This window comes from Seriola dumerili, unplaced genomic scaffold (genome assembly GCF_002260705.1).
Source record: "Seriola dumerili isolate Sdu_G_001 unplaced genomic scaffold, Sdu_1.0 BDQW01000291.1, whole genome shotgun sequence".
Classification (NCBI taxonomy): domain Eukaryota; kingdom Metazoa; phylum Chordata; class Actinopteri; order Carangiformes; family Carangidae; genus Seriola; species Seriola dumerili.
This window is the reverse complement of record NW_019174546.1, coordinates 5262838-5275999: the sequence shown is the minus strand read 5'-3', so window position 1 is coordinate 5275999 and position 13162 is coordinate 5262838. Positions and strand designations below refer to the sequence as shown.

At 38.6% G+C, this 13162-nt stretch overlaps 1 protein-coding gene across 1 annotated transcript; it reads left to right on the top strand.

Annotated features, from left to right (window-relative positions):
* Positions 1-7820: 7820 nt before the first annotated feature.
* Positions 7821-10409, top strand: LOC111231057 (aquaporin-1-like). The gene is made up of 4 exons (XM_022758022.1): positions 7821-8282; positions 9006-9167; positions 9406-9486; positions 9808-10409. Exons 1-4 carry the CDS (start codon positions 7920-7922, stop codon positions 9985-9987), a joined length of 786 nt encoding a protein of 261 aa, XP_022613743.1. The 5' UTR covers positions 7821-7919; the 3' UTR covers positions 9988-10409.
* The last annotated feature ends 2753 nt before the right edge of the window (positions 10410-13162 follow it).

Sequence of the window (13162 nt, the reverse complement as noted above, 5' to 3'; positions counted from 1 at the left end):
CAGCTACACTATACAGGACATTACTATTCTACCATGTGTAAAGTCATCACAAAATAATCTTGTAGTTTGTCCATAACTGTTTTACACAGTGTCAAGAGCAAAGATTGTACAATTTGTACCATCAATTCATCAAATAATTATAATTTCTTTTTAACACGTGTCAACTTTCATGATGTCGAATTTGTGCTTTTACGAATCTAGTGATCAACTTCATGTTGGCAGCTACCAATGTTCAGCAATGAGCCACTGCACTGCTCCAAAATTAATGTGGTTAGTCAGCCAGGTCTCTTTGGTGGTCTCGCCACAGAGATGCGTAAAACATGATATGGTCTCCGAAGCGGGAAGAAGTCTATAATGTTGGCGCTGTCGTCATGGCATCACAGACCCCTGACTAAGCCTTTCAGAAATGTTTTTGTATAGGTTTTGTAGAGTTGGGGGGGACACAGGCAAGGGGCTTTACAATGGTAATAAATAGGCAAAGAGCCAGGAGCCACATGTAACAATTGAGGGGAACTGATCCCTCTAATAAAAGGCTCCCCCTGTGTGTTTGCAAGTCTGCCGGTCTCAAGCGAGCACACGGAGTGGAAATATAAATCTCTTTGCAGATGGACAAGTATAAGCTTGAGCTCAGGACCAAACTGCTGAAGCTTGTTTGAAGCAACCAATCTCAAAAAAAAAAAAAAAAAACTTGTGGCCCAACAAAAAGAGTTTCAATCAAGCTTGACACTTCACTACAGTTGCTTCATTTAAAGACCTGAAGAAGCTGTGTTTCATCTAGAGAGCACAAAATCCCTTCAAAGACTAATCAGTTAATGTTTAAAGTTATATGAACCCACCACTGATAAGATCCTCTGAAGCTGTAAAACAATCTGAAGGTGCTAGAAAAATTATTTATAGCACCACAGAGGTTTAGATGCCTTTCCTTTGCACAGATAAAGTAGATGAACATAAAACCCAGGTGTTAGAATGAGTTATAATACGTTTATTTGTTCACAGAGCTGTTACACCAAAATTGATTTTCTGAAAACAAACAGCAGATTTGTACACACACACACAGTCAGCCTAAAGGAATTCACATACTGGACACCGGCCAAAATCGCTGATCAATGGTGTGGAGGGGGGAATACAAATTTACTACAGTTCCTCAGCCATGAGACACATGCAGAATAAGAGGATATCCTATGATGGTTGCTGCAAAAATAAACAGTTTCACCTTATAACTCACTAATTACACTCACACTGTGGAAGTCAGATAAGCCAAAAACCATTAAAGCAACATTAGACCTGCTAATGCTTCCTATCCTGAAAGAGCCACACCAGACATTATACCTTGGATATTCTATAAACAAATAAAAGTGACGCAGAAGTGGCAGGAAATTTCAGGGATGTCATAACTCACCTGTCCTCTCTAAAAATATCTGGACTCAAGGCTGTTACGCCACATCGGCGTTGCTGAGAAAGACTGATCAGTCATGAAGTAAAAACAAATGTAAGAGTTTAAAAAATAGAGCACAAGTGCAACAGTAACCTGCAGGACTTTGTTGATGTGTATGTATCCTTTTCCTGATGATTCTGTTGTTTAAAACACCAACAAAGAAAATAATGGTAGGATAAAAGGCTAATTTGGGCAAGGCCTCTTTATTTTGAGATGCTTCATGTTCATTACATAACTGACAGTCCAGTCTGGGGGCAGCTCAGCGGCGCACTGACCCAAACTCAGCAGCAGTCTCATGACTGTAGCTAATGCTACTGTCTCCTGGGGGTGAATGGAAGCCTTTGAAGGAAGCTGTTCACTGGTGATAATTTAAGCGTGTGTATTCAGGGGTGTGATGATTGATGTGTGTGTTTTTTTGTCTCTGGGTAATGCATACTAACAGTCAAAGACATGGTAAGGAATCTGAGCACTGGCAAACCATTTGACTGGTCATTTGACCTTTTTGCCTCTGTCCACTTTCACACACTTGGAGCTAAATTCCTCTCCTTGTCAGTCTGAGGTCACTGTGAAGAATGACCACCCTTTATCCTGGCGATAAAAACATCTGTTTAGGAACCAAATCTATCAACCTTTCCATTAAGTGATTTCTCTTTGTGGTTTTTATTCTGTCCTTAAAAAAAACAAAAACAAAAACAAAACAAAAATCTTTTTCAGAGACGCAGGCAATGATGCAAATTTGTCATATTTGTTTTGCTGTGATGAATTTCTTTTTCTTTGGACCCAAAAATACCTTGTGACCAAACTGTAATTAGATACATTTGAGCAATTAGTAAAATGAGTTCCTAACTGTCACAGGCAGTTTCACAGGTCACTGGATTTCTGTGTTATTCATGCTCCTCAACCTTTAACCCTGTTCACTCAACCATCAACCTACAGTATCCCCAACAAACACTCGGAGCATGCGTATGGTTTGACTCCATCTCCCACCCTTTTTCAGTGCACTGTCACACTTTGAGTTTCTTTAAATTTGTTTTGTTATTCATTGACAATCATCAAGTATGAAAAAATGGCTTTTAGCAGATGTTACGATAGCACGGTTGCTTTCTGCCCCTAAGTCACTGTCAGCCGCAGGAACTTTTATTCCAGCTCTAATTCATTCGTTCCCTCCTGTCCCACTCACCTGACTGTCCCCTGTCACTCACGCGCCCGTTCCCAGTTACTTAAACCTTCCAGCTCCACCTGCCCACTGCCAGATTGTGTCACGTTTCATTGTGTTGTCCTCCGTGCCTTCTCGCCTGCTTGCCTTTAAGCCTTTGCTGTGATCCGCACATTGGTCCACCTTCATATTGCCGGTATCAATAATTGTGACAGCAGCTCTAATATTTGAAAAAAAAAAATCATACTGCACGCTCAGTCACAACCGGACCTTATCCATTTTCTTTGGTCTTTTTCATAGTATTTTAACATATATAAGCCTTTTTTTTTGCATGGTTTTTCTATGTTTTCTCTCATCTTTCAGTACAAGAATAATGGTGTAATAGTGCAAATAAGTTATATGTACATGTAACAGCAAAATTCTAGAAAACTGTTCATTTTTATGCAGCTGTTTACGTTTTTTGTCTCCAGGTTGGTGTGGGTTTCACGTTGCAGTTCTTCACAATAGACGGTGACCTCTGTCTATGGTATGTGCCACCTTTGAACTGACATACCAAACAAACTTCTCATGTGATAATCAAGCCCACCGAGACCTTCACCTCCCCTTGACATGTACTTCCCTGCTCTTGTTATAGCAGTCACGTCCATTAGCTGGAAATCTTTTAAAGGTTTTCAGAACATCTATTTCAACTCTTACATAAATCACTCACACGGTTGTTTATACTTTGTGTGGGTTTTTCAAGCATTCTCTACATTCCTTTAAGTCCGAGCACCTCACGGTTCGGTCTGATGTGACGTCCCCTCGCGAGCCCCATGGGGAGGTATAGAAAATGTAAGCAGAGGCAAAGATGGAGTAGTCTGATAAGCTGATCTATCATCTGTGAAAGATGTGTGAATCACTTACCGTAACTAATGTCAGAACAGGCCACACCTGACGGTTGTTCATTTTCTATTAAGATGCAGCACCACAAAATCAATATGGTATTTCTGTGTTTTGATTTATTTGTTCATCATTCCTTTGGTCACAGTTGACTTCAGATCGAGGTGATGATTATGTGTTATGATAGTGTTGAACATAATAGATACAGGGCTGGAATGCAGTTTATTAGTCATTTTGTAAAAATATTTTTAAGATTCAGCTGATTCACAGACTCGCACTCATACTTATTTTGTGAGCCCTGAACAATCAGGCGCCTTCCTCAGAGGAAATAGTTTGTGTTTTTTTTTTCTACACTGAGGGCATCTGAGTCATCTTGGGGTCCATAAATTTCAGTTATCCAGAGAAATAATCTTGGTTAACAAAGGTTCATGCATCTTGAAATTTAGTCTCCATAATCTAGTTAATTATATATTTAATTATAATTATATTAATTACTAAATAATATCAGAGCTTTCAAAGATGTGATCTCCATCCCTCTGGAAATATTACATTACAACATAATTGTAAGTTACACGTTACATACTGCTTCATGAAATCTTACCTCTACATGCATTTTTGACATTTTCCATCTGAAATTAGATCCTTATTCTCTTACATTGTCGTCAAGACTTCACTTTTCACTTTGTAAATCTGCTGAAAATTCATTTCATTCTTTTGTATTTTCATGTTGGAGAAGATGATAGTAGGGGAAAGCATAGGCATAGAAAGCATAAAAGGTTCATCAGCTGTGACTAATAGGACGTGACAAAATGGCAATTAATAAATGATTTATTATATCGGTTTTCAGCCATCAAATTTGCCATTTTAAATGGTAGTAAGTCATTACTAATGCCAGTGGATCACCCGTCTGCTGCAAAGCTATCAGTTCACCTCAGCAGGAAGCACACTGCTTTTAAAGGGACTGAAAGGAACTGATATGATTGACTGTAAATGATGCCAGTCTTGACAGTATACTGTTTGGCTCCAAATCCCATCATACTTTTGACTGTGCTGCTTGTGCACTGCACACTTCCCTCCACGAGCATACCAAACTTTCACCACTCCTGCACTCCCACAATATATTTGATGTTTCCGCTGCAATACTCAACACAGTCCTGAGGCCACACCTGTACCGGAACTTTTTGTTCTTGTGCTAGCATGATAGCTGCAATAAAGGAGTCATAAATATGTGTTGCACTTATTTGTCTCAGCTCTGAGAAATGGTTCACTATCCACCTCGGCTGTGGATGAACATTGATGACTCCAGTTTGTGTGTCACTGCATGTAGCAGATTAGAGGTAGTTGGCCCTCATTTATAAACTGGTCTAGTTAGTTACTAGTTTAAGGCAATGCCTTAGTTATTGTCATAGTAACACCGTAACTGAGTTACTTAACTTAAGGTCAAAAACAGGGTAAACGTAAATAGGCCTGGATTATTTGGCAGTCTTTCAAAGTATTGTGTAATTTATACTCTTTAATCTTATTTCATTTCTCTTTTGATTCGGGGCACGCTCTGGTAAGGTTGAACAATGATATGGAAGTGAAACAGTTTTTCTCTACATTTTGCATATTGTGTTCGATGCCAAAAAAAAATTTCCATTTTCCTTCTCCTATGCTGTAGCGCTAATAAAATGCTTCCTGTTCGCTACCACACATCCGTCCGGACATTAACTCGATTATCAGACAAATCGGGTAAACTTGGGTCACTGGGGAACTCAGGTAACTGAGTTTAATCACCATTTCCATAAATAGGTTATTCACAATAGCCCCAAGCACTGTATACTGTATATGCATCAACAGCCCTCTGCATCAGAGGTACATCACTGGCTTCATCTGCAGTTCATCAGGCTGGGTTTAATGCTCACGTTAACATGTCAATCTAAACATGTTAGTGGCAACATTTACAGCATGCAGCAATACTGATAGTGTCTCAGAGTGCAGGCCGATAGACTACAGATAAAGAATTGCTTAAAACAGCACTATAGTAAGAACTTCACTTATTACTGATGTACAGTTTAGTGGTACATGTACTTTACTTTCCATTTTCTACAACTCCAATACATTTAACAAGGAAATATGGTATTTTTGTGTATGATAATATTAGCTTGACCGCTATAGTAAGTAGTTACTTTGCAGATACGGATATTTTATAAAAAAAATTTGTTTATAAAATATGATAAAGATGCAGTGTTACAGATTAAAGTGCACAACAGTACATGAAATAACAAAACCAGCTTCAGATAAAATATCAAAACGCTTGTTAGAAGTTTATGAACCAGCACTAATAACCCAATATTGTAATGTTTAATAATATACCTCTGACATTGCTTTATTAATATTTTGAATGCAAGACTTTAATTTGCACTAAAGTAAAGGGTAAACGTCAAATGAGACATTAGTATGCCCGCTAGCACCTCATTGTTATGCAGTATACCTTACCTACAGTATGCTCAAAAGAAACTGTATTTTGAGCAGGACTACAGAGGATATGCCATCATTCCCTACTGACAAATGGTCCTTATCTACATCCTGTTCTTGGGCAGCAACGCACACTAAAGGAACATACAAAAAACTGAGCTCTAGGTGTGTCCCAGTCAAAAATTTGATGTGGTATAATCCGAGAGTCAAAACAGGTATTTTTATGATCAGCCCTTTTCCCTTTTGCTTTTAAACGTAAAGTATCTTGAGGTCTAAGTTATAAAATGTAGGCCTAATAGAATAAATAAAAAATATTTATAAAATAGGAAAAATTAAAAGTCTGCTCTTAGCCATATACTGAAGTTCAGATGATATTCAGAAGTTATTGAGCCAGTGGAATTGGGGACTGACAGTCACCAGTAGTTTTCTTTAGCCTAGTTTTCATGATGTTGCGAAATATCCTTAAGCAATGTTGCCTGCATTTGGCCCCATCAGTGTCCACATTACTGTAACCGTCATGAATGAAGCCCGTAAGAGTACAAGCTTAAGACTGAAGAGTTCAAAAGGTCTTCAATTTGTTTAAAGACAGAACACCTCCCCTCATCTGCCTCAAAAATTGTTTCTAAAATATGTGTTGCAATGACACAATCACAACTTGATTCATTCTATATATACTGTAAATCCCACAAGCTGGGTCAGCATCTAATGTTCCAGTTGCATTATAAATTGTGCACCAAAGGGAAATGTGTTTTTTTTGTGGTATCACAGCTAAATTTGTTTTATTTGAATCAGACTTTTGAATGTCTTTGGAAATAAAAGTGAAAAAAAATCAACTCATTCACGTGAGAAAAGATCACACAGACAGACATGCAAACACAGTAGCAGCAAAGCAAATTCCATGACAGATTTTGCTGTGGCCTGTCTGCTGTTTGTTGTCACACCCCCTTGAGTTAGGGATCAGGTGCAACAAGCAGCTCATTTCTCAGAGTTGATGTTTTACCCCAGTTCCTCTTCTTGCTTTACAATACATAATAATTAATAATTATTTAGCAAGCATCCTTTCAGTTAATGAGTTAGTGTTGCTCCATCTACAAGAAACGTGTCCCATTTCTAAAACAAATTCTCTTTGCACTTTAAAAAATAAATGTGTTTATTTTGTGACATTTTATTTTGTTAGTTTAGGTTTCTAAAAACCTCCTTTGGTTGTCCTCATTTGCTTCTTTTGGAAGTTGCAAATACCATTTTAAAATCCCCCCCCAAAAAAAGCTTGTTTTTATTTGTTTGTAACATTGACAATAAATGCCTTATGTTTTCGTACTCCCAACCTTTTTCTTTGACATGTGAGGTGTCATTTGGGTGGTCTTGTAAAAGCTTGAAAAACCTTTTCTGTGTAAGGAAGGGTGAGACCTGAAATGACTGTTCGGGAGTTGTCTGGCTTCTTTCTGGCCCTCCCTCATGTGCTGTCAGTGATCTGTGGTATGATTAAGTCCACAGGAGCAAAAAGCACAGTTGTGAAAAAAAAAGATAGCTAAAACCACAAACATAAATGGAATAAATCAAATTCAAAATGTTCATAATTCACATGGATTTAAAGGAAAAATATTTTCCAATTGAAAACTCACAATAAGAAGCACTGCTGTACAACTGAGTGAAAAATTTACCTTTGGTTACAGCTGGTTTAGGACCTTGTTCTGTAATTTACAAAAGTCCAAAGACCAGAAAGTGGTGCACAGGGAGGTGCTAGGAGAGGGGCCGTAGGACATAGGGAGGAGGAGGGAGGGTGAGGGAGCAGAGGGAGGGAAGTGAAAGACCAGTCTTTTGGATTCCTCATTAATTCAGTGTGGCCCTCTCTTTCAGTTTTTTAAAAGCCCGCCCACTGACCATTATCAGCCCAGGCCTTATATATGCAGCTTGTTGCTGTTGTTTGTGAGTACAGACACTTTACAGAGGACCAACCCAAACCCACAGCCAGACAGCCACTCTGCCACCACCATGAGAGAGTTCAAGAGCAAAAAATTCTGGAGGGCCGTTCTGGCCGAACTGGTTGGCATGACCCTTTTCATTTTCCTTAGCATCGCCGCAGCCATTGGGAACCCAAACAACCAAAACCCAGACCAGGAGGTGAAGGTGTCTCTGACCTTCGGATTGTCCATCGCCACGCTGGCCCAGAGTTTAGGCCACATCAGTGGAGCCCACCTGAATCCTGCAGTTACCCTCGGGATGCTTGCCAGCTGCCAGATCAGCGTGTTCAAGGCCGTCATGTACATAGTGGCCCAGATGCTGGGTTCAGCTCTGGCCAGTGGCATTGTATATGGAGCACGTCCAAGTGCCATTACTGCACTGGGGCTCAACTCTGTAAGTAAAACCTCTCATAATGTTGTTACTGATGTGATGATTTGTCATTTCAAATTGGGAGCTCTCACACTGCTAAGAAATGTGATGCACAACAACATGATGCAACAGTATGTATTTAAAGGTCCTTTGTAGTCTAATGTTGACCTCACAGTGAAAACAGAGACTTTTGTGAGGATGTAAGCACTGGTTTGGCACTGTTTGTGTTGTTCTTTTGACATTCTGTCATTGCTTGTTATTAAATAGTGATGACACATGTTTAAAGCACACCACGCTGCAACAGCTTAAAGAATTTGCAGATAAAAACATGCAGCGTCAGTTTATCCTCAGTTGTAAATTACATACATACTAAAACATGTTGATGCTACAATTTTGTTTAACCTATATGTAATGAGTTATGTCATTCAGCTGTATTCTTACTCAAAAGCTAAAGACAGGCGAGACATGACATATTTCACTATGGAGAAACACACACACACGCACACACACACACACACACACACACACACACGGTGAGCTACAGCTAAATGATACAGAATAACAATGCTCCGGTTTTCCACAAATAAAAAAAATGACTAAGCAATGTGACTCACTGCCAAATCGCTGTCATACTTCCAGGGCAATGCCAACTGCTAAGTGGGAAGTGGTCGTGATGGGAAGCTATCCATCTAACTGACACTGACTGACAAACTCTTGTTGTTTTGGATTCCTCTCTAACTCTCGCAGCTCAATGGTGTTACTCCCAGCCAAGGCGTTGGCATCGAGCTCCTGGCAACCTTCCAGCTTGTGCTGTGTGTCATTGCAGTCACTGATAAAAGGCGGCGTGATGTCACCGGCTCAGCACCCTTGGCCATTGGCCTCTCGGTCTGCCTGGGACACTTGGCAGCTGTAAGTTGTACCTTACAACCATCCCCAAAGCACTGTAATGTTTATCTAGGATTAGGCACAGTACATTTGAGCAACACAAAAATCAGCAGCAACCATGACAGAGCTCTTGGGGTGGAATAATTTCATGCATTTTGACTGTTTTTTGATAACACCCCTCCCCCCTGCCAGACTCGGTTACACCACCAGACCATGTAGCTGAAGATATCCTCTTAAGTTGCCTCTTTGTTGTTGATTACAGATCAGTTACACAGGCTGCGGCATCAATCCGGCTCGCTCCTTTGGTCCGGCTTTGATCCTGAACAACTTTGAAAACCACTGGGTAAGTCAAAGAGGGAAGCAGACAAGCACTTGACGCATGCCTCACATTTTTCTGCATGCATATTACACTATGTCAAGCTTAAATAATTCAAAAGCTCCATAATAGACGGATGACTCCATTACCTAACTTGTCAAGTTAATGAGTTATATCTTTCCTTTTGTTTCACAATTAGCCCGGCTGATATTGATAAAAGTAAACCTTTTGAACCAGATTGCTATCTTTGTGTTATCCGTGTTATTTCTTCCTGTGATAACGCTGGTTTGCACATGTCTGGTGATAACAAATACCGATCCAGGGATTGATCAAAGTTTCTCATTGCAGGTGTACTGGGTGGGGCCAATGTGTGGCGGTGTAGCAGCAGCTCTCATCTACGATTTCTTGCTCTCCCCGAAATTTGATGATTTCCCCGAACGCATGAAGGTGCTGGTCAGTGGTCCAGTGGCCGACTATGATGTTAACGGAGGCAATGAGACTACAAGTGTAGAGATGACATCAAAGTAGGGCTATGAAGTCACAGCCATCTAGTGTCCTTGTACATGTCTATACTCCCGTAAAACAAAGAATTGGATTTAGTGTAGGATGCCAGACTTTTTTGTGCCCTTTTTGAAATACCAATGAGAATTGTGATGACGGGGTTAGTTAGTGTCTCATTCTAATTCACTCCTTTGTGTGACCCCCCACACACAATTTTTATCCAAACTGACGCTCAAACACATAAGTCAAGGTTGTGGATATTTTGACGGCGCAGTGTGTTGAATTTATTTCCCATATCAGTATTCTATATGTTGAGCCATGTTTTTTTTTCTTTTGTATACATATTTCTATGTGCCTGTATCACTTTTTATTTCTGATGAATAATGTATTGTGTGTACACTCTTGAAATGTCTCTCACTTTTTTAAGTAAATAAAACACTTGTTGTTAACAGTTGTTAATCTGTTCCTTATTGTTATGTAGACACCAAACGGTAACAGTAAATATTTGGTATCTGTCGTATGAACACTTACTTCCATAATCAATGTAGGTAAGTCCTCTGTGCATTGTCTATGCTCCCTGTCACCTCCAAGTTCCCCTCAAAGTACAAGGTAGTCCTTTATTAGTCCCACAGTGGGGAACTTTGCTGTGTTAGTTGTGTTCAGTACTAAAACAAAAAAGCTAAATAATAACAAATGCTAAAAATTAAAAAAAAGAGAAATAATAGATAATAAGGTATTTTCAAATAGATTTTAAAATATATCAAAATTAGCTGCAGATAATGGAGTGTGTTTATTATTGCACATGGTGTGTCAGTTTTTGGTGTGTGTGGTGTACTGAGTGTAGTGTTTGTTATGCAGTCTGACAGCAGCAGGAAGGAAGGACCTGCGGTATCTCTCCTTCCCACGCCACGGGAGCAGCAGCCTGTCGCTGAAGGAGCTGCACAGTGCTGTCACAGTGGGTTGCACGGGATGGAAGATGTTCCCCAACAGGAATAGGATAGCTTAGCCATCATTCTCCTTTCACACTCCTGTCACTACCTTCATTCAGTTCAGGGGGCCATATGGAGGTAGATTTGTTTCAATATTATTTGTGTGAACATATCAACAATCCGTGCTTAAATGTGTAATCTGTAAATATAAAACACCGTCCACAAATACAAAAAATAAATTGGAAAAACTGTGAATACATTCAATAAAGCATCATAGTATTGTAACACATAAAAAGTCATAGTAAGGCATAAAAACATTATGCTATAGATCATTCTATACTCATTGTAAAATAAGGCATTAAAAGGTCATAGTATAGTAAGGTTGAAACATGACATAGAAGTACTAAAAAGTCATAGTGTAATAAGGCATAAAAAAGTCCAAGTATACTAAGGCATTGGAGTTGCTAAATAACCTAATGTGCATGTCTTTGGATTGTGGGAGGAAGCTGGAGTACCCGGAGGAAACCCACGCAGGCATAGAGAGAACATACAAAATCCACACAGAAAGGATTTGAACCCAGAATCTTCTCAGTTTGAGGCAACAGTTCTACCCACTTACCACCGTGCGGCCTCATCACAAAATCATAGTGTAGTAAGGCATAAAAAGTCATACTATAGTAAGGTATGAAAAATATAGTATTGTAAGGCATAAAAATGTAATAGTATATCATGGTATAAATATGTCATAGTATAATAAGGCATAAAAAGTCATACAATAGTAACTCATAAAAAGTCATAGTATAGTAAGACATGAAAAGTCATAGAATAGTAAGGCATAAAAAATCATAGTATATTAAGGCATAAAAAGTAATAAAAAGTAATAAAAAAGTCATTGTATAGTAAGGCATAAGTGATGTTTGACTGTATATATGTGTGGAACACCGTGGTATATAAGACACAGCTGGAGGTCCCAGATAGATTGATGAATGTTTGTGTTTATGTATATGGTTAAAGCCCCACAGATGGAGAATTATCTCAGGAGCTCTGAAGAAGGACAAGTAACCGCTAAGAGGCACTACGGACGTGAAGATCTCCATATCAACATCTGCTTGTCACACACATTGGACAGCAAAGGATCAACCAAGCAGTCAAACTTGTGTTACTCAGAGAGACACCTTGCTGTGCCTTGTACCATATCTGTCCTTCGTGCACAAACAAAACCAGCTATAATTAAGTGTTGACTTGTCAGTCTGATTGTGTTCACTTTTCTATCTTTCTGTCATAAGAAATAATCTTTTCAGTAAGTGATAAAAATGCATAAAAAGGACATAATTAAGCGAGGCATGAATAGTCATAAAAACCTGATAGTATAGTAAGGCATAAAAGAGTCATAGTATACTAAGGCATAAAAAATTATACTATAGTAAGGCATAAAAAGTCAAAAAAGTCGAAGTATAGGATGGCATAAAAACTGGGAAACCATGCAATCTCAACGTAGTCCCTTGTCCAGGATTTGAACTCAGAACCTTCTGACTGTGAGGCAACAGTCTTATTCAGTGCACCATCATGCTGTCCTTTATTTGCAGTGATAGTATACTATGGCATAAAAAGTCATAAAACATAGTATAGTAAGGCAAAAAACATCATTTTATGGTAAGGCATAAAACGTTATAAGAACGTTATAATATACTAAGGCATAAAAAGTAACAAAAAATTATACTATAGTGTGGCGTAAAAAGTCATAAAAATTACCATAGTACAGTAAGGCATAAAAGTTCATCAAAACTTCATAGTGTAGTAATGTGTAAAACGGCATAGTATAGTAAGATAAAAAATGTCATAAAAATATCATAGTATAGTAAGGCATAAAACATGCAATTTCTACATAAAAGGGTCCCTGGCCCAGGACACGAACCCAGAAACCTTTTGACTGTTAGGCAAATGTCTTATCTACTGCACCATCATGTTGCCTTATATTCAATGTCAGAGTATAGTAAGCCAAAAAACGTTATACTATATTAAGTCATAAAAAGTCATTAAAACGTCATAATTTATTAAGGCATAAAAACGTCATAGTATACTAAGGCATAAAATGTCATAAAAATGTCATAGTATAGTAAGGCATAAAATGTCATAAAAATGTCATAGTTTAGTAAGTCATAAAATTTCATAAAAATGTCATAGTATAGTAAGGCATAAAATGTCATAAAAATGTCACAGTATAGTAAGGCATGAAATGTCATAAAAATGTCATAGTATAGTAAGGCATAAAA